Raw genomic sequence first — 19257 nt, forward strand, 5'->3', positions numbered from 1 at the left:
CTGGCTGCTCTGATTAAAGAACCACCGAGTTGTTGGTGGGCCCCACTGGTCCCAGGGTACTCCTAAACTCTTTTTGGATGGGCTGTCGGTCAGATAGTTAATAATGAAGTCGGTATTAACAAATATAGAATAGTAAGGGGTTAGAAGCTTCCTATGCACGTTGGTTCGATGTTTGTCGGATAATCTCAGTGATAAATTTAAAGGTAATGTGGTCATATGGCAATGAACCACCTCCACAGATCTGCTGTATGCAAGATCCCCAGGGCGTGCTAGCGATTCCCCAAATTTGTACCAAAGAATTTTGTACGTCGGGTGTATTTTCGGGAGCTCGAGAGTGAGTATAGGGTCGAGCCTGGTGTGAATAGGAGCGTATATGTTGGTGGTACTAGTGGGTGGGGTTTGAAAGTCAACAGCAGTAAGATTGGGTATTCGGTAAACAAAAAGTCCAAGTTGGTCTTCTCTTATCGGACGCGATTCGGTGGCCAAGCAAGGAAGAAAAGAATACAAAGCAAGGTGGTTTCGGTTAAGAAAGACAGGTCCTGCGCATCTGGTTGCAAGATGAATTCGTCCGAGTAGAGTGCCGCACCGCCAGTTCCATAGCAGAAAATTATCGTCGCTGGAGGTATCGTTAGTTGAGCCTCGTGCTAAGAAACAAACTACGAGAATTCTTCCATAACCACGGCACGAGCGTTTGAAAAGATTGATGTCGATTTTTTATCAGAGTCCGTAAGTTCCACAGTAAGGATAGGGAAGTGGGCATGTGAATGATAATTTCCAGTGGTGATATGATGAATGTGTATGTGCACACGCTGGAACGTGGACCTATGAGTACAGCAATAATTTAGGAGTGGTATAAATCGATGCGCAGCTAAAGAAGGGCGAACCATGTATCATACTCGACCAGGATAATTAGATCTTGTTTGGGGTCGACCGTAAATTTATGAAACTTACTGAACCTCAGAGCAATGGGTGCAGCGAGGGAGTCTAATTTAGCGATTTGAATGTGATCAAATGGACCGCTATATCTGCTGGCCCCATCGTTCTCATGAGTTGGTTGGTAGAATGCTCCAAAATGGGTCTGATGTCGTAGTTTGTGCAGCCTGTGGCCCTCTAGTTTTGAAAGATGTTTTATAGGTTCTGGTTCGAACCGCAAATTTACCCATGCTACAAGCGTGCGTCACTCTTGAATGATGCGTATGTATATCCCGTATAGCACCTACCATCCTGGTAGCCTTTTAGCTCTCGTAGGATAGATCTATAGTCAGGACCAGCATTTGAGGATTGGTCAATGCTAGCGATTTCTAGTCCGTTGACTTCAAGTTCGATATGCAATTGCAGACTAATCGACTCGCGAAGAACCTTGTACGCTTTTCTGCATGTCTAGAACGATAAAATAAGCCGGACGCTGAGACTATGAAGTGTTGCAACCTGTTGCGGCATACCATAGAAAACCGCAAGATAGTTCTATAGTGGCAGTGATGCAGCATGGAAACAAGAACCTCGATAGGAAAGTCAGTAAGTATCTGCGCTCTGATGGCTGCTCTCATGGCCAGAATATTGGCAGATTTGGACGTCCAGAGATAAAGTATTGTTATGCTTGATCTCGATAGCTGACGTGTGGTAGCGTCATCCAAGCGTGGGATCCATCGGAGACCGTAACCGCCTGCCGAATTTGGCAATATCATATATTATTGCGGCACGGGGAGGGATGCGCGCACAACCATTATATATAAATTGATGGAGATGCGCATGAAATCACCAAGCAATTGTAAATGTTACAGTACATACTTGTGTATCATTGTAGTCTCAGTATTATCATAGCAACATTAGCCTTGGCGAGAAAATTGAAGCTGATGATGAATCAATAAGCGTTCAGAGTGCAAGGTTCGCCGTCCCTTTAGACACCAGAGTGGTTAGTTTTGGTAGCATGGGGGTTGTACCACTCACTGTTCCAACCAGATAGTCATTGTGAATGCGCCATACTACACATCTGTATGGGTTTTCCAACTCTACACCAGGCCCAATTAGATAGGGGAGGTTTGATTCAATCGGGTGTTCAAATCCGATATGCATTACTGTGCTTTCCGCTACTACTTTGGGAGGTTCTCGATAGATATTAGTACCAGCATTAGAAGATGACGAGTTTTTAGGGTGATCATCGACCGTACAACCAGAACCATAATTGTTCTCGTCGAATCTTTCTTTATTGTTAGAGGATAGCATATGCCTTCTTACGATTTGTGGATTGAATTCATGCGTCGTTAAAGTCGGAGTAAAGCCTGTGTTTTCTTTGGCGTATCCCAAGTGAAGAGAGCCGTGGGGGTATGGTACATCAAAGCCCCCGCGAGTTACCGCCGAGGAGAGCTCGCCATTAGAGAACCATCGAGTTGAAGCTGGTCCCCAGTGAGCCCAGGGTATTCTCGCACACCCTTTGGACGAGTTGTCCGATAGGTAGTTGATAATGAAGTTGGTGTTAACAAAAATGGAGTAATAAGGTAGAATAATTATTGGGTTTGTCCTATCTGTCAGGCCCTTGCAGAAATAGACATAAAGACAAAGTGGTTATGTGAGAGCGAACCACTTCTGCAGATTTGTTGAATACCAGGTCCCCGGGAAGTGCTAGTGGCTCCTCAGTTTCGTACATAGTAATTTTGTACATAGGCTGTACTTTTGGGAACTCGGCTACCAGCATAGGATTGATCCTAATGTGATTGGCTGTATAGATTTTGACAGGGTTAGTAGGTGGGTATTGAGGTTTACCGGTAGCAAGACTGGGTATTCGGTAGACAAGAAGCCCAATTTGGTCTTCTCTCGCTGAGTCCAATTGAGAGTTTGAGGGAGGGATAAAAGAGCATAAAACAAGGTGATTTCGGTCAAGAAATATAGGCCTTTCGCATCTGGTCATATGCTGGATTTGTCCGAGTAAAGTGCCACGCTGCCAGTTCCATATAAGTATATTGGCAGAGCCATGTCCTAATAAAGAGACTATAAGAAGATCTCCCATAACGATAGCACGGCTGCCTCCATAGGCTGGTACGGTGCTTTCACTAAATTCTGTAAGTTGCACAGTAAGGATAGGAAAATGGGCAAGGGGGTGGGGTTGTCCAGTGGTGATGTCGTAGAAATGTATGTAAATGTGTTGAAACATAAACCTGTCAATAGAATAGAATCTTAGGAGGAGAATAAGTTGGTGGGTACCAAGAAAGGGACGAACCATTGACCATCGTATTCAATCAAGACGGTAAGATTCTGTTTAGGATCAGCAGTAAACGCATGAAATTCACGCAGTTTAAGAGGAGGCGGGAGGGCAAGAGTGTTCAAATCAGCGACTTGAATATGATCAAAGGGGCGGTAAACCCCAACCTGGCCATCTCCAGGAGTTCGTTCATGAAATATTCCGATGTATTTTCCATCTCGTAAGTGGTGTACGGGACTGTCATCCAGGGCCGGAAGCGATTTTACAGACTCTGGTCCAAGTCTCAGGTTTAGCCAAGCTGGAAGCACACATCAACTCCGACAAGGTAAGCATACATTATCACACAGAGCTCACCGTCCTGGTAATCTTTCAGCTCTTGCAAGATGAGTCTATAGTCAACATTAGCGTTTGCAGATCGGTCGATGCTAGCATTTCCAATCCGTTGACTTCCAGCTCGATATGCAACTGTAGACTTATCGACTCGCGAACAACCTTATACGCCTTCCTAGATGTCTAAGGTTGCACTGCAAGCTGATCGCCAAGATTTTGCAGCTACATGACCACGTACCATAGAGAATCGCAAGATGGTCCTGTAGTGACAGTGGTGTAATATGGAAATAATAACCTCGACAGGAAAGTTGGTAAGTATCTGCACTCTACCAGCAGTCATACTCATATCTAGAATATCGGTAAATCTGGACATCTGGGTACAAGAGATATCGATTTTGTTGGTTGATCTCGATAGGCTGATGTGTGGTATGCAGTGTGATCTAACCGTGGGATGCTTTCGGTCACCTGCCGAATTTGGCTAATATCATATTCGATCGCCCCAAACAGTCATATACATGTCCGGCCCGCGGTGACCCATAATGTAAATGATGCATTGATACGGGGTGAATATATACGCGTCTAATCATCGCGTCGTTTGTGTATTCAAGTTCCACCTGGTTAGTTGACCTCGTGAATTTGAACGTGCTGCTGAGATTATATACAAGCTGGCTATTAGTCTCGAGAAGGTAGCTCTAGCCTGAAGAGCGAAAGCGGTGGGTTCCCCCTCGCCACAAGACTCAATCTCGGCTTGAATAACTCGATAAGACTTTGTGAAGGACAAGACTGGCTTAGTGGTTTAGACTCACAATTCCAACCAGATACTCTCCAATCACCCGCCAATGACCATGTAGTGGCATCCGTTGCGCCTTGGTCACTACTCTATATGGTAAATTTGACTCGACTGGCTCTTTAAGCCCCTTGTGAAGGACAGTTTTCATATCCCTCCCAATATTTCTGTGAAAATTTCGTGATTTAGGGGCATTCCGAAGTCGGGCATGGGTATCTTGGCCGAGCTTATTCGTGTCTGAAACAGGCGTCCTGCAGTTAACCCCTTGCCTTCTAGAACCGCTGTTTTCTCTGCTTTATCGGCTGATGTACGTTTAGCTCGAGATGAGGATGCGGAAATATATGCCTGTCGCATAATCGTGGGTGTGTTGAAGTTCACAATTGAGAGGAGCTGAGATGTACCCGATTTGATAGTAGTTGCTCGTACGTACTGAGATCCGTAAAGGTTGGGTGCCATGTGTTCCACTGAATCGTCATCCATAAACCACCGGGTTGATTTCGTACCCCATTGGCTCCACGGTATACTACGAGTGGGTATATCTTCCAAACCACATTCCTTGAGATGTCTAAATAGGTAGTGCGTGCTAACACATATGCGATAGCTGGCGGAAGCCCCTTCACGCGATCTAGACGCATAAGAATCCCATGTTAACGCATTCCGTATTCGAAAATGTAAGAAGAGGGTGTTGACCCGTGAGCAAAGGAAGGTCGCCGATTTGGTATATACAACATCGCCCGGAAGCGGTTCTAACCTTGATGCGAGATGCTGCCCGGTAAGTCGCCAAGAAGCCTTCAGCTTTGGGAACTCGAGGATTAGTACGGGACTGGAGTTGGAGTATGAGGTAGGACGGAAATCAGCATTAGGCGGTACTTCTTTTAGATCCAAGGAGACTGTTGGTATACGATAGACAAGCAGAGCGGTATGACTGGGTTTGTGGTCATCCCCGGGAAGAGCTGAATATGCAAGGAAATGCTCCTTGTCGAGAAACGCACAATCAATCGCATTGTTTTCTTGAATTCTTGCAAGAAGCATGCCAGTCTTCCAGTCCCATAGCAAAGTTTCCGAGATGTCACAACTGGCTTCTCGCCATTCGAGAGTGACCAGAAAGTAGTTCCCCATTATTTCTGGATCGGCTGATACTGCTTCACCCATCAAGGCGTTAACGCGAAGAAATTCAATGTCAAAGCTGACAGTAATGATAGGATGTTCTGCAACTGGATGAGGTTGTCCGGTAGTCAGCGAATGAAGATGGAAGCGTACAACCTGGGAGCTATAATGAATTAAGTTAAATAGAGGAGGGGCTAATGCAAAAACAGAAATTGCACCTTTGTTGTTCGTCTTCTACAAGCACAGCTAGATCCTGCTGTGGATCCGGCTCACAAAATGCAAACTTCTTCTGAAAGTTTGTAGGCGGAGGAATATCCGACGAGCCCAATGCAACAACCTGAGTACGGTCAACGAAATAGTCGTCGTCGTCTTCGAGGTCAGGGTGGAAATGCGCGAGTCTCCATAATAGATATTGTTGCGTAGTCCCCAGTTCGGGACGTCGATATCCGGGTTCCCGATGGGTTGTTGTACCATCGGGCCAAATTTCATGTTAAACCAAGCTAAGTTCAAACTAAGTTATTGTAGCTGCGAGTAAGTCATGCTTACCGTCTTGGTAGTCCCGAAGTTCTTTCAGACTCAATGAATAGTTTGGTCTCCCTTTCGAGGATCCGTCGGCATTTCGAGACCATTTATTTCCAATTCAATATGAAGCTGGAGACTGATCGACGAGGAGACGTCTTATAGGCGTTCCTACACGTCTACAGACCAACGTATTTAACATGAATTACGAGGCCGCAAGGATGGAGGCAGGGCCTACGAGCGAGTACCGTATGATAGTGATGTAGTCACAGCTATGGAGTATGCGTACAAGCACCTCGTTGGGCATATTATTGATTGATATGTGTTGCATGTTTAACGCGTTGATTCTGGTTTGCCAAGGTGAGCCTGGTGGAAGTAACCAGTTACCACACCGTTGGGCTCCAGTCGGTGGCGGTCCACTTTATGACGTCATCACCGAATTAGGCCTTTCCCCACACCACGACCATGATACCGGAAAAAGATGCGTGGGGAGTAATTCTACTCTCAAACATCGATATCAGCGGAGAATTGGTCCAAGAAATGGCTTGCTCTACCACTATTAGCCGTCGCCCTTATTCACACTCCCCCAAACATGGTTGAAGAGGGGTTGTAAACACGCTGTGAATGTCCAGAGTAATCCTCAACACGCCGCACTTTCCTCGAATGGGCGGACTGATCTAGTGCAATGGGACGGGAAATCATTGTTCATCAAAGGCCAGCGTATCTTCTTGTGGAGTGGCGAGTTTCACACGTTCAGGCTGCCTGTAAGTCCCGGTTTGTTTTGTTGAATTATAATCGTTCTTTACTTATTTCGAATTTAATCCAGGCACCTGAACTATGGGGAGACATTCTAGAGAAAACCAAAGCCGCTGGGTTCAATGCCATCTCGGTGTATGTTCATTGGTGAGTCGTCATTTTATTATCCCCAGAACAAGACTAGACAAACACCTATAGGGGCCTTGTTAACCCAGCACCGGGAGAGCTCGATTTTGACGGGTTCAGAGCACTCGACCCTCTTTTCAAGCTGCTATGAAGTCGGGACTATGGGTTGTCCTAAGGCCTGGGGTACGATTTTGACAGCTCACAGTGGGCCGATTCTCTGACTAATTTCGGGATTGAATTTGTCTTTGTCCAGCCGTACATCAACGCCGAGGTCTCTGGTGGAGGAATCCCCCATTGGGCAACTTCTGAAATCTCAGGACACCTTCGAACCAATAGTACCGACTATACGCGCGCTTGGGAACCTTATGTTGATGCCATTGCGGATATCTTGGTCAAAGGGAACTGGCAAATCGGGGACAAGACGGGTGGTCCTGTCATTGCTGTCCAGGTGAGCGTGGCTTCGATCATTAGGATTGCTTGTTCGCGTGCTAACTTGTTACCAGCTCGAGAATGAGTATTTAGCAACCCATTCTCCAGGTCACAAGTACAAGACACCTTATATGGCCGCACTAGCTAAACGCTTTGTCGACAAAGGAGTAGTCGTCCCTCTGACTTACAACGATGCTTATATGGGAGGCAACTATGCGACTGGTGAAATTGACCAATGTGAAGAGGGAAGCAAGGAGGGAGGAGAAGGCGGCTCGCACGGAAGGGGCGCTGCGGCGTGGAGTTATACGGAGTAGATTCTTATCCTCAAGTAAGTCATGGCGCTTTGTCACTGTTGTGTTTGACTTTTAACAATTTTACTAGCGTTTTGACTGCTCCAATCCCGACACTTGGAACCCGGTTGTTACGACTTATCACGATTTCATATGAAAACCAATCCTCACGAGCCTCTGTATATACCTGGTACGGTGATGTTCTTGATTCTCGAGGAGCGGTACACTCATGTTTGTTTCTCACTACCCAAAAGAGTTTCAAGGAGGATCATTTGATGCGTGGGGCGGTACGTGTGAAGTATCTTACTTACCGATGCGTATCGCTAACATTTGCCGACAGGGGGTGTAAACATGGTTGGGCAGGCGCAGTACGGTCTTTATTATGGGAGAGATTGGACTAAACTTATGCTAAAATATGCTTTGATTCAGGGCTACGAAGCTTGTCGACAACTTACGGGCCCCGAGTTTTCTCAAGTTTTCAACCTTGGTCTATGGGCAAATAATGTAGGTTCCAGGATAGCGATTCTTCGTGGCACTTCATCTAATTTTATTCGCTTCGCTCGTAGGCTAAAATGGTAAGGCCGATTTCTGTGATTTCGGTTGATTTGTATACTGAATTCGGATTAGGTAAACTTGTACATGCTCTATGGAGGTATGTATAGAACTTGATTCGATGGCTCGTCTTTGACCGATCATCCACAGGTACAACATGGGGTTACATGACCTTCCCGGAGGTAAGCCATTCCGAGCACAAAGCGCTTCGTTGATTAACATCTTTCGTAGTTTACACATCGTGAGTTGGCCATTGACACGATATCAAACTAATACTCCCATCCCCACCCAATCACTAATACGCATCGTAGATATGACTACGGCGCTGCCATTACCGAAACGAGACGCTTGACCAGCAAGTATGCAGAGCTTAAACGACAAGGACTCTTCCTCCGTAGCGTGCCGGAGTTTTATGCCACTGATGTTATTGGAAACAGTACCGATTCGGGTAGGTCGAGCAGATCTTAACCACTCGCATTCCGTTCTTACTCTCACAGACGATCATCCCACAGTGGTCATTGATAACCAGAAGTCTTTGGAACTTTACTACGCAATAAGGATACTGGTGCTGAATTTTATATCATTCGACACATGGACTCGACATCTCGGTAAGAGCCTGGATGTGTCTGACTTGAATTCTGCCATTAATGCTGTGGGTTGTCTATCAGAGACACCGCCGATTTCAGACTCGCTTTGCCTTCGCCTCTACATTCTTCAATGCTACGCGATCTATCCCACTCACCATTCCTTCGATCACACTATCTGGGCGGCTTCCAAAGTACTACTCCGAAACGTCTTGTACGGCTCGTCTCGACTTGCTTGGAGCACCGCTAGCATACTATATGCGGTAAAATGGGAAGCCGAGATGTTCTTTCTTGCACGGACCTTCGTCAGAAGGGCATGAATTTGCCATTCCCCTCACAAACAGGATGTCAAGTCGGCAAAGTCGTGTCACGCAGATATCTCGGCACATTTCCATCTCTCAACATGTCTCGTCTGGCTCTCAGGCGCTCTCGGTCGTGACCGTGCTACCTGGCAATGTTGGACTAGTCACTGTGTTTGAAACACCTTCACAGCTAGTTCTTTTCGCGGATCCGAAACCGCTGGTAACTTCTGGGCACCTGTGCTAGCTCCTCAAGAAAGTGGTACGTCCATAGTTTGCCCGAATATTATACATTTTTGATATGCACACTTGCCAGACTCGTTCAGTGAATGGACTTACGCCAATTTTTACCAGTTTGGCACGAATTCTAGCGTTTTGGTTGGAGGCCCTTACCTTGTTCGTGAGGCACGGCTCTCTCAGAGGGTGAATTAGCTCTACGTGGAGACTTGGAAAAAGAGTCGATGTTGACCGTGATCGCCGAGCTTGGTGCTGTACGACGCGTTTTCTGGAACGGCTTTCCGGTAGATACTATGCTACAAGATTCATCGACAGGCACATCAGGCGTCCTGCGATTCCAAATTGCTCCTCGTTTCAGGACCAACGACATCACGGTACCTGAGTTGGCGAATTGGCGGTACCAGGATTCCCTACCCGAGGTCAAGGACGGATTCGACGATTCGAAATGGACTGTTGCGAACAGGACGTCGACAAATATACCCGGGGCCCGCAATTTGGCGATAAGGTGTTATACGGATGTGATTATGGATTGTACGTTTGCATATTACCCCTTCAAAACTCCCTAACTCGCATCGTGTCCAGCTGCGAAGGAGCTGTTGTTTGGCGCGGTCACTTCAAGGGAGATTCGGGGGTCACTGGGGTTAGGTTGGTTATCAATGGTGGCTTTGCGTGAGTACATTCCCTGCTTCGGTCCAGTTAACCATAAGTATCGATAGGTTTGCTGCCAGTGTTTGGCTGAATGGAAAGTTCTTGGCGACCACGTACGGAAAGTAAGTGTCCTTACGATATAGTTCAATCTTAGATGTTAATTCTATCTGCTGTTTGCTTCAGCTCGAGTAACCACCATAATAATGTGCGTATATGCGTGCTATGTATACTATAACCACTTAGCGCTTACGCAATTTACTGGCAGATACCCGAAACGGACCAGGTGTACCACTTCCCCGCCGACTCGACATTCAGGGAGAAGACAATGTTATAACCGTAGTGCAGGTAAAGATTCTTCCAGAGCAAGCACTCTTGTAAGAAGCTTAAACTAGTTAACAGGACAATATGGGACTGGAAATGACGGTTGACTGGACCGCAGACTCTTCCAAATCTCCTCGTGGCATTCGTGGATACGAACTTATAGGTGGAGCATTTACTGAGTGGAAGGTTCAAGGCAAGAAAGGAGGTTACACTGGGTTCGTACTTCTATCCTACCGGGATACACGCAATTTTATTGGCCTTCCTCTAGATTCAAAGATAAATTACGGGGGATTCTGAACGAGGGTGGACTTTATGGGGAACGCCAAGGGTGGCACCTACCAGACTTTGATGACTCTGAATGGGCCAAAGTTGATCTAAGCAATGGCCTTCCCAACAGCCAAGCAGGGGTTGGATGGTTCCGCACAACATTTTCCTTGGATATTCCCCAAGCCTACGACGTTCCAATCAGTTTTGAATTCAAAAACGAGCCGGCGCCTTATCGAGCACTGCTGTTTGTAAACGGGTAAGCTATGGTTATTCACTATGTCATCGCCATAGCTGAATGTATAATCTATCTAGTTGGCTTATGGGCCGATACATTGCAAACCTCGGGTGAGAAAGTCTTTAATGTTTATTCATGAATAAGATCTCACGTTATTTTAGACCGCAGTTCAAGTTCCCCGTTCCAGAAGGAATTCTCAACCACCATGGTGAAAAGTAAGTAAAGCACTAAAACCGAAGTTCGCACCAATTCCTGATATCAAAATTACTACAATATCAATAGCACTGTTGCTCTGGCTATTTGGTCTATGGAAAATACCCAGTTGTCACCAAATCTCAAGCTTACTATTGAGGGTGTTTTCGACAGTGGTTACGAATTCGATAGCCCACTGTAACTACGAGAGGATGTATATAAAAGACTCGATATCTAACAATACAATAACCATATTTATGACATTTTGATAATTCAAGCCGACTTAGCCTCAACACCCGGCTGTTCCCAATAGAACTTTCCATAAAATTCGCGGCAATCCTCAACAAATTCCTTTGGATTACCGATGGCGGCCTACAGATCCAAGTTAAATTTGAGTTCGTAAAGTATGTGAAACAAACTCACAAAGTGACCTCCACGATCGTGGTCTGGGTAGGGGTTAGTGGGTCAGCATACGTATTGGATTATCTCCCAAATCGGGCTTACACTTGTGCCAAATGAGTGGGCCCTGCTCCTTGATCCAAGACTGGGGGCTGAGGCTACGTGCAGCTCGGTAAGATTACGATCACTCATGGACGGGCGGTGCACATACTAGAATTCACCCTCAAAGTGCTGCACTCCAAAGGGGCACTGATCCTGCGGGTTTTGCGCCCAAGCCTCGAGACCGTACTTGTTCCCGTTCAACTGGTACATGGCCATCCCGGTGTGAATCGTGTTCGTGAATTGTGAGTAACAAACAACGACGTAAAGCTCTGGTAAAGACAGCGTTAAAACGTATTCTTCTGAAGCCTAGTTTTAACTCACCATCCATGAATTTGGCATGCTCTTCAGGGGTCAGGTTGGACCAGTTTTGAATCATAACATATTTTCACCTGGTGACGTCCGTCGCATAAGTGGTAGGACATCTTTGGGAGGAATTAAACTGACCGAGATAGGACAAGAATCCTTGAGGATTATCGTATAATGTTAGACCGATTGTCGAAACCTTGGTGCTTTGCATAACAAAGTAACCCATTCCGACAGAAGTGAAAATTCCAACCAACTCGAGCAGATGCTTCTCATAATCAGGGAGCTGGTCGATATCAAAATCGGCTGGCTTGGGAGCAAAGAATGAGTTGTAAAGCCTATAAACCCCCAATATTGATATCAAGTTAGTGAACACTCAAACCTCTGGAAGAACACGTACGCTAGCTTCATATTATCAGAGTGATTGAATTGAACTTGGCGGAGATTGATCGCCCCAAGTCTCCTCCCTGTCCGACATAGGTCTTGTATCCAAGGACCTCGGTCATTAAGTATTAAATAAGCGTGCATTGTCGACTACAGTTGACCCAGTTTTGGGGGGACAGGTCGAGTACCCGATTCCAGGCAGAGATGGGGCGACAACATGGAATCTGATGGAGTCGAATTAGTTTCTTTGTACGCTCTTTTATCTGAGATGACCTACGCTTGCTCGCCTTCAGGTGGGTTGACAAGAGGATCGATCACCTTGTTGAACTCTGAGACGGTACTTCCCCATCCATGCAGCATGAGTATTGGAATGGCATTCTTGTGCGTGCTTTTTTGGTGTACAAAATGAATCCTGAATGGTTGAGACGGAATATGTAAGATCACGGGCATGTCCACTCAAGCAATTTGAACCCGGTAATCCGGTTATCACCCACGTTGTGTTTTCAATTCGACAAGATATTGGTCGAACCTATAAAAAATCGCTAAATGTTAAAAAACGTTAAATTCGGGTACTCTGGAGATGCTCACGAATTAAGGACCTTTTCTGCGGCCCGCCAGTCAAAGTCGACGAGTTCCTGCTTGGCTTTCTGGATCCAGGATAACCTGGATACGATGAAAAAAAATCAGATTTCGTCGCGCAGGGTAAAGGAAAAACGCACTCGGTGCCCATGCCAAAGTCTGCACCTGGTAGAATGACCTCTTGAGGCAGACGTTGTGCCTTCAAAACGATCTTCAAACGTTCGATTTCCTCATCTGGAATGTTAACCTTGAATGGTCTGGGTGGAGCGAAGGTAGTTGACATGGGGGACTGGGAGAATGAGACGAGGATGCGAGGGAGAGATGCTGGTGCGTTGCCCTTTGGCGACACGCTGGTTTTAAAGGCTGATCGTACGGCGACGAAATGAAATGGTAGATTCAGGCCTGCTAGAATCCTGAACCGATCAGATCAATCAAAACACATCGCTCTGCGAGTCTTCCCTCGCGAGGTCGGTCAGTGGAAACCACGCGTGTCAGTATCCTCGATCCGCCGCGGAGTTTACCTGAGGAGGATGTGTACATGCAACCATTATCCAAACTGGTACAGCGCAATTAGGCTGACCCTATTCGCGTTCCTGGAATGATGCCATATTCATTATTTGCCACAGAAACACGTTTACAGATGCACGCGTCCCTACATACACCCTAAACACTTGTCAATGTGCATTCCAATTACTTCCAATAATTCTTTCCAAAGAACCGACGACAATCATCTACAAATCTCTGGGGCGCCGAGACTAGCCTAAAAAATACTGTAGTATAATACATTCCTGATAAATGTAGACTCACAAAGTGACCACCACTCTTGTGATCTGGACAGAATTTCATTTCCTAACTTAGAACCTACGCACAAATTAAAGTTCAGGCCAACTTACATTGATGCCATATCATAGGGCCATGGTTCTTGATCCATGACTGGGGGGCGAGGCTAAAGAATCTCAGTTTTATATGAAGTATTTGTGCGAAAATCACCGACTAAAATTCGCCCTCGAAGTGTTGAATGCCAAAAGGTGATTGATTGGGAGGGTTCTTTTTCCATTCTTCGATACCATATTGGATCCCATTATGTTGATACATTGCCATTGACGTGTGGATGGTCCCGGTGTATTGCTGTAGAAGGATAAGCGAATACATTGCTGTATTAATGTCGTTAATATGGTTTACACCAGTTAACACCATGACAGGTGACGAAACAGGGATATATGCGTACCATCCATGTATGATTGGTGGGATTCTTCAGGTAATTGGCCCACTCCAATGTTTTAATATATTTATACCCTAAAATTCGATTTAAACATTAGTGGAACTAGACATCGTATCCCAATCTATCTCACCCAGCCATGCTAAATATGCCTGCGGATTATCATACATCACGAAGCCAAGGGTAGAGACCGGCTCGATTGGATCAAGAAATACCCCATTCCAGACTTTGTAAACTCGGCTATGTGCTCCAGCATTGTTTGTTCGGGGACCGGGAGCAGACCATCTTCAATGGCATCGTCCGGCCTCGGGGCGAAGAATGACTGAAACAGACTGAAGCAAAGCAACGTGATAAACAAAATTTGCTCGTTACCGGGTTATGAGCGGAACCCCGACTTACGCGAGCTTCAACGTGGTGAATGGTTGGTCTGGAGCTGCCTCAAATTCACGGCTCCAAAGTCTCCGCCTGGCCAACATAAGTCTCGTACCCTAATGCCTTTGTCATCAAGGTATCAAATATACGAGCATTGTCGACAACAGTGGCTCCCGGCTTTGGTAGAAGCGTCGAGTAACCGACTCCGGGAAGGGATGGAATGATTACGTCGAATCTAAAAAGTGCCAATTACTCAAGCCATCCCAAATAGGCAATGATCTGTGCGCCTACGATTGTTGTCCATCCGGGCATTCACCAAGGGTTCGATAACTCGAGATACTCGAGAATACTACTTGGCCAGCCATGAAGCAGAAGTAGCGGAATTGTGGACCTGGATGTACTCTTCTGGTGGATGAAATGAATACTATATACATGTACCAGGATGGGTGTTAGCATGCTGTGGGCTGTAAGAAAAGTTCCAGAAAGCATCTGGATCTGCTCGGTCTGGGTAGGAAGGCTGTACTCACGTCGCGCCTTCTATATCAACAAGGTACTGTGAAAACCTAATTATGGGACAAGTCCCGATTCACCAAGGTATCAATTTAAAAGCACGATAAATTCTTCCGTACGAGTTGCCTGTCTTCCACTGAGCGCCAGTCAAAGTCCAAAAGACGACGTTTCGCTTCGTGCATCCAAGAATGCCTGGAGCGGAATCCACCCGGGTTAGCTGGCGTCTATTCAACCCCCCTAAAACCCCTCAAACTCACTGTGTTCCGTTGTCGGCTGTGATTCCAGGATGATCGGCTCAGTAGGAAGTCGTCGCATTCGAAGAAGTGTCTTTGTCCTCTCGATTTCCTCATCTGGGACATGGACTTTAAAGGGCCGGAGGTTGTAGGGGTTTGTTGTTTCAGTCTGTCGAGGACATTCAGATGATCGTGTGGATATGTGCACCTATAGCTAAGAACCAACCATAGTCATTTTGTTGATCGGTATTGGGAGTGGATACTGTAGGGAATAAGGAAGTTGAGTTTCTACTCTTGGGGGAGGGGACACCGCGGTAGAGCTCTTTTGTACTTGCGCAGATCGATACCATCACACCACCACACACGATTAGGCGTAATCTGGCAAACGTCATGTGTATTGTGTCGAGCCAGAATGTGGCTGTCAACGAGGCACACGTCATCTATATGCTTATCATGGATGACAATAACACACCCCAGAATCCGGATATACGTGACCGTACTTCCGAGTGAGCTTGCATAATCGGAATGTAGACAACTTCGGACGGTAAAGTTTCCCCTTTGGTTTATATTAAATTCTATTCGTGGTTGTAATTGGCGCCCAAGTACGTGTAACAAAACAAGTAGTGTAATACTCCAACTGACAGTCAAATGATCTCAAACTGGACATGGTGTCTTGTTTGCGGCGGCTGCACAGCGCGAGTTGAAGGTGCTTTCTGAGATCGAAGACGAATTGAAATAAGCCTATAGGAGAATAACAATGAGCACCCCATAACACTACAATTGAGCGAACCTCTAACCTTGATATAGTAGATGGTGGCAATAGCATCCTCTGTTGGAGGCCCGCGAGACCACAATGGACCGCCATCCGACCAAACGTTGACAATGAGGGAAGAATCCTTGGTTGGCGAATTTTTGGAGACAGTCTAGAGTAAGGTATGTCAATGCTGGTGGGGTGGATCCTATGGTACTGAGAGGTACGTACCGACTTCAAGGTGCCATCGTAGTAATATTTCGAAGAGGATGGGAGCCAATCAAGCCTATGCTCATGAAAGGCACTGAAAGGAGAGAAAGAGGTGGTTCGTTTGTTACAATATCGAAAACCAGACGTAAAAACTCACGTAAAGTCCGCTCCTGGAATCACGATGGACTTGGATGCATTGGGGTCAACATCACCATCGATGGTCCCAGGTTGGTTGGTATGGTGAACCCTTTGGTAGTAGTCCTGATCCGAGCTCAAGAATTCTTTAAAATAAATTAGTTTGACCTGTGCATGAGAAATGCGTGAAAACTCACCAATATCTGCTTCCTGAGGAGGTACCTCGTCGTGCTTGTATGTAAAGAATCCAAAACACACGCCAGGGACCTATCGATGACCTCTGATCAGAACTTGCATCAAACCATTAAAACAGGGACTCACGTTTGGAACTGTTGCCCTCATCCTAAAACTACCATACTTGATGTTGTCACGGAGAGTACTAATACCTGCCGTCTGGACCAAGCCAGAGCCAGAGTACGCAGATGTCTTCAACCCGAGGCCATAGTTATATGGGTAAACATTGTTAACGTTGTAGTTCATCTCATATATTCCGTCGTCATGCGCTTCTGGATAATCGAACTTCTTGAAATTCTGGCTTAGCACGGCCTCTGCCCCAGCCGCAGTCGTAAAGTCCGAGACAATCGCCTCTCGCTGTGCATGTGTAATGTGTCAATCTTGTGTATATGATCGTAGCTGATGTACGAACCCAAACCGCGCCAGTTGAATCCTTGTACCCGCATTCGCAAGTTGAAGTTGATTGGCGGTCAACCAGGGTCGCCGCAGATGCTACGGCAATGGCGAAAGGCGTGAGAAATAGAGAGCGCATTTTTGGGTCTGATACGTATAAAATATCAGGATCAGCGACGCTATGAATTGTGCCAGATGGGAGGTTCACCTTTATAACTGTGCGAATCGATTCATTGGAAATGTTCGAACTACGGCAAGGCGGGCTTGGCCAACCAGGCCGGCGATCATGAGCACCTCTAGATCATGCAAGGAAGGTTCCTCATCCTATGGTATTACCATGGACCAGACCGTTCGAACATGCGATCACGAAGAACGACCAAATATGGAGAGTGGATCAATTCGATCTTAGTGAAGATCAAACTCGAATATTCCTGTCTTGATAGGCTTACCTAGAACTTGCAAATAGTATATCCAAGCACTGTCCTAAGGGCGATCCGGTCTCGAAATGAGGCTGTGTGATTTTGAGAGATGTGTTGTCTTAGTGGCAGAAAATATACCAAGGAGATCGGCCAAGCAGTGCTAGAATGTATACAGCCCGGTTTCCTATGTTAATGACAAATTGCATGAGGGTGTAGTAGTATCATAGCGTATAAAACCTTAGTATACAGTCGAAATGTAGAAAATATTGCTAAGCTTGGGGTCGTACAAACCTACTGCTGACACGACCAGGTATGTCACCATGTATGGTTGTCTTGTTGAGAAATGTTACACGCGTTACAATAATGGCGATTACAAACCAGAGTGGTAACGCATTCCAAGTGCCTGGCGAATCACGATCAACTGTGAAAGTATAATATCACCTACCGTATTGCCCATATGAAGGATCATTGAATTCAGACACATTTTGATGATAGGCGAGAAACTAAATCAATTACACACAAATGGCGATCGAGGAGATAGTTTGGCGCTTAAGCTGACCGATGAGACATCACCGATTTAAACCTTTAGAAACTCAATTATTTCCTTTCATCATCGTCGACTATACTCTTAATTACATATGGTACTAGAGAGCAGGTAACGGGACCGAAAGCCAAGACGCTTCACTAATGAAGTCAATCTCAAATGGAGCAAGGTGTCTTGTTAGAAGCAGCCGCGCAGCGCGAGTTGAACTGGCTAGCTGAGAGCGACGTCGAGTTGAAATAAGCCTGAGAAATTTAGAGTTAAGCCTCTGCATTGATATTATCAGAGGATGAATCTAACCTTGATGTAGTAGATGTTGGCGATGGCATCCTGAGTTGGCGGGCCTTTGGTCCAGCCAGAGCCACCATCGGACCAAACGTTGGCAAGGATAGAAGAAGCAACGGTAGGAGAGTTCTTAGAAACAGTCTATGTCGATCTCAGCGTCAGTACCAGTTGAGAAATGCAGTGCCCTACGAAATACGTACCGATTTCAAGGAACCATCGTAGTAGTACTTGGTAGAGCCAGGAAGCCAATCGAGGCGGTGCTCATGGAAAGCTCTGATTTAGAGGAATATTTATCAATTTGAGTGCTAGGGGAAGATAGGCTCTCCAAACTCACGTAAAGTCTGCACCTGGGATAACGACAGCCTTGTATGCGTTAGGGTCTGTGTTACCGTTGATCAATCCAGGTTGGTTGGTTTGGTGTACGCGTTGGTAATAGTCCGAGTCCGAACTCAAGAATTCTGCACTGATGTTAGAAATCATCCCGAAGACGACAGGTTTGGATGTCGACTTACCGATATCGGCTTCTTGAGTATCGCTCTTGTAGGTGAAGAATCCGAAGCACACACCAGGTACCTAATATGATCCCAATTCAATCCTATGGTTCTCTCGAGCAGGGAACTTAGCTAACCTTGGGAACCGTAGCTCTCATCCTGAAAGTGCCATAAAGAATATCTTCACGTGTGGTGCCAATTCCACCGACTTGAACTCGCCCACTGCCAGAGTACGCGGAGGTCTTGATTCCTAGACCATCGTTGTACGCGTATACGTTGTTGGCGGTGTATTGCATTCCGTACGGAACGTTTGCATGGTCTTCTTGCCATGTGAATTTATAGTAGTTCTGGCTCAAGACAGATTCTGCGCCAGCCGTAAAATCGGAGACAATAGACTCCCGCTATGATTATGTAGCCTGTCAGTATATAATTTAGAAAAGGACCTTTATTACACGAACCCATACTGCGCCAGTAGAATCCTTATACCCGCAGGCACAAGTATTGGATTGACGCTCGGTCAAAGTTGCAGCGGACGCTACGGCGGCGGCTAAAGGAGCAAGTAGTAAAGTGCGAACCATGGTCGTGAAGCTGGTAAAAATCACTGAAAGGTGTTGTAATGTTGTTGAGAGTTCAAGCAGAGGGGCGGTATATATACCTCTAAGCTTCACCTCCGAAACCTTGAAACCGACGCGATCCGGGCCAGATCGACGATGCCAGTGCTCGCCATATTTTTCTGAATTGAGAACAAGCCGAAGTCCATCAATCAAGTCGCCTAGGTACGCGATACATTCGAAATGTCCTAATCCGGAATTTGCGTGGTTC

General features: G+C 46.1%; 5 protein-coding genes across 5 annotated transcripts; 1 reads left to right on the forward strand and 4 right to left on the reverse strand.

The window, feature by feature from the left end:
* Positions 1–890: 890 nt before the first annotated feature.
* On the reverse strand, positions 891–3899 carry RhiXN_07885 (F-box protein; the record flags this gene model as incomplete). The annotated part of the gene is made up of 8 exons (XM_043327701.1): positions 891–895; positions 952–1164; positions 1221–1380; positions 1948–2532; positions 2579–3152; positions 3215–3494; positions 3551–3668; positions 3765–3899. The coding sequence occupies 8 exons, from the start codon at positions 3897–3899 to the stop codon at positions 891–893; spliced, it is 2070 nt and encodes a 689-aa protein (XP_043183086.1).
* Positions 3900–4460: 561 nt separating this feature from the next.
* On the reverse strand, positions 4461–6049 carry RhiXN_07886 (F-box-like domain protein; the record flags this gene model as incomplete). Its single annotated transcript, XM_043327702.1, has 3 exons — positions 4461–5583; positions 5639–5818; positions 5967–6049. The coding sequence occupies 3 exons, from the start codon at positions 6047–6049 to the stop codon at positions 4461–4463; spliced, it is 1386 nt and encodes a 461-aa protein (XP_043183087.1).
* A 355-nt stretch (positions 6050–6404) lies between these two features.
* RhiXN_07887 (glycoside hydrolase family 35 protein) lies at positions 6405–11077 on the forward strand (the record flags this gene model as incomplete). Its single annotated transcript, XM_043327703.1, has 30 exons — positions 6405–6534; positions 6621–6703; positions 6766–6842; positions 6894–6935; positions 6998–7004; positions 7075–7269; positions 7325–7560; positions 7632–7735; positions 7795–7827; positions 7881–8044; positions 8107–8115; positions 8168–8192; positions 8243–8274; positions 8324–8337; positions 8404–8540; positions 8590–8700; positions 8761–8981; positions 9030–9117; positions 9169–9237; positions 9292–9375; positions 9408–9747; positions 9795–9881; positions 9929–9982; positions 10044–10069; positions 10126–10205; positions 10260–10396; positions 10450–10704; positions 10761–10793; positions 10845–10898; positions 10966–11077. The coding sequence occupies 30 exons, from the start codon at positions 6405–6407 to the stop codon at positions 11075–11077; spliced, it is 3039 nt and encodes a 1012-aa protein (XP_043183088.1).
* Positions 11078–11148: 71 nt separating this feature from the next.
* RhiXN_07888 (glycoside hydrolase family 16 protein) lies at positions 11149–16838 on the reverse strand (the record flags this gene model as incomplete). The annotated part of the gene is made up of 31 exons (XM_043327704.1): positions 11149–11247; positions 11299–11321; positions 11380–11432; positions 11486–11645; positions 11698–11718; positions 11821–12017; positions 12252–12287; positions 12341–12475; positions 12554–12592; positions 12652–12726; positions 12783–13047; positions 13536–13588; positions 13637–13770; positions 13871–13938; positions 13995–14087; positions 14144–14183; positions 14234–14288; positions 14349–14468; positions 14525–14638; positions 14863–14935; positions 15001–15145; positions 15203–15238; positions 15342–15394; positions 15449–15532; positions 15619–15717; positions 15767–15899; positions 15959–16031; positions 16095–16218; positions 16270–16339; positions 16394–16663; positions 16719–16838. 31 exons carry the CDS (start codon positions 16836–16838, stop codon positions 11149–11151), a joined length of 3060 nt encoding a protein of 1019 aa, XP_043183089.1.
* A 979-nt stretch (positions 16839–17817) lies between these two features.
* On the reverse strand, positions 17818–19013 carry RhiXN_07889 (glycoside hydrolase family 16 protein; the record flags this gene model as incomplete). Its single annotated transcript, XM_043327705.1, has 7 exons — positions 17818–17904; positions 17960–18085; positions 18145–18217; positions 18279–18402; positions 18457–18517; positions 18573–18836; positions 18894–19013. 7 exons carry the CDS (start codon positions 19011–19013, stop codon positions 17818–17820), a joined length of 855 nt encoding a protein of 284 aa, XP_043183090.1.
* Between the last annotated feature and the right edge of the window lie 244 nt (positions 19014–19257).

The sequence above is a fragment of the Rhizoctonia solani genome, chromosome 9 (genome assembly GCF_016906535.1).
Source record: "Rhizoctonia solani chromosome 9, complete sequence".
Lineage (NCBI taxonomy): Eukaryota > Fungi > Basidiomycota > Agaricomycetes > Cantharellales > Ceratobasidiaceae > Rhizoctonia > Rhizoctonia solani.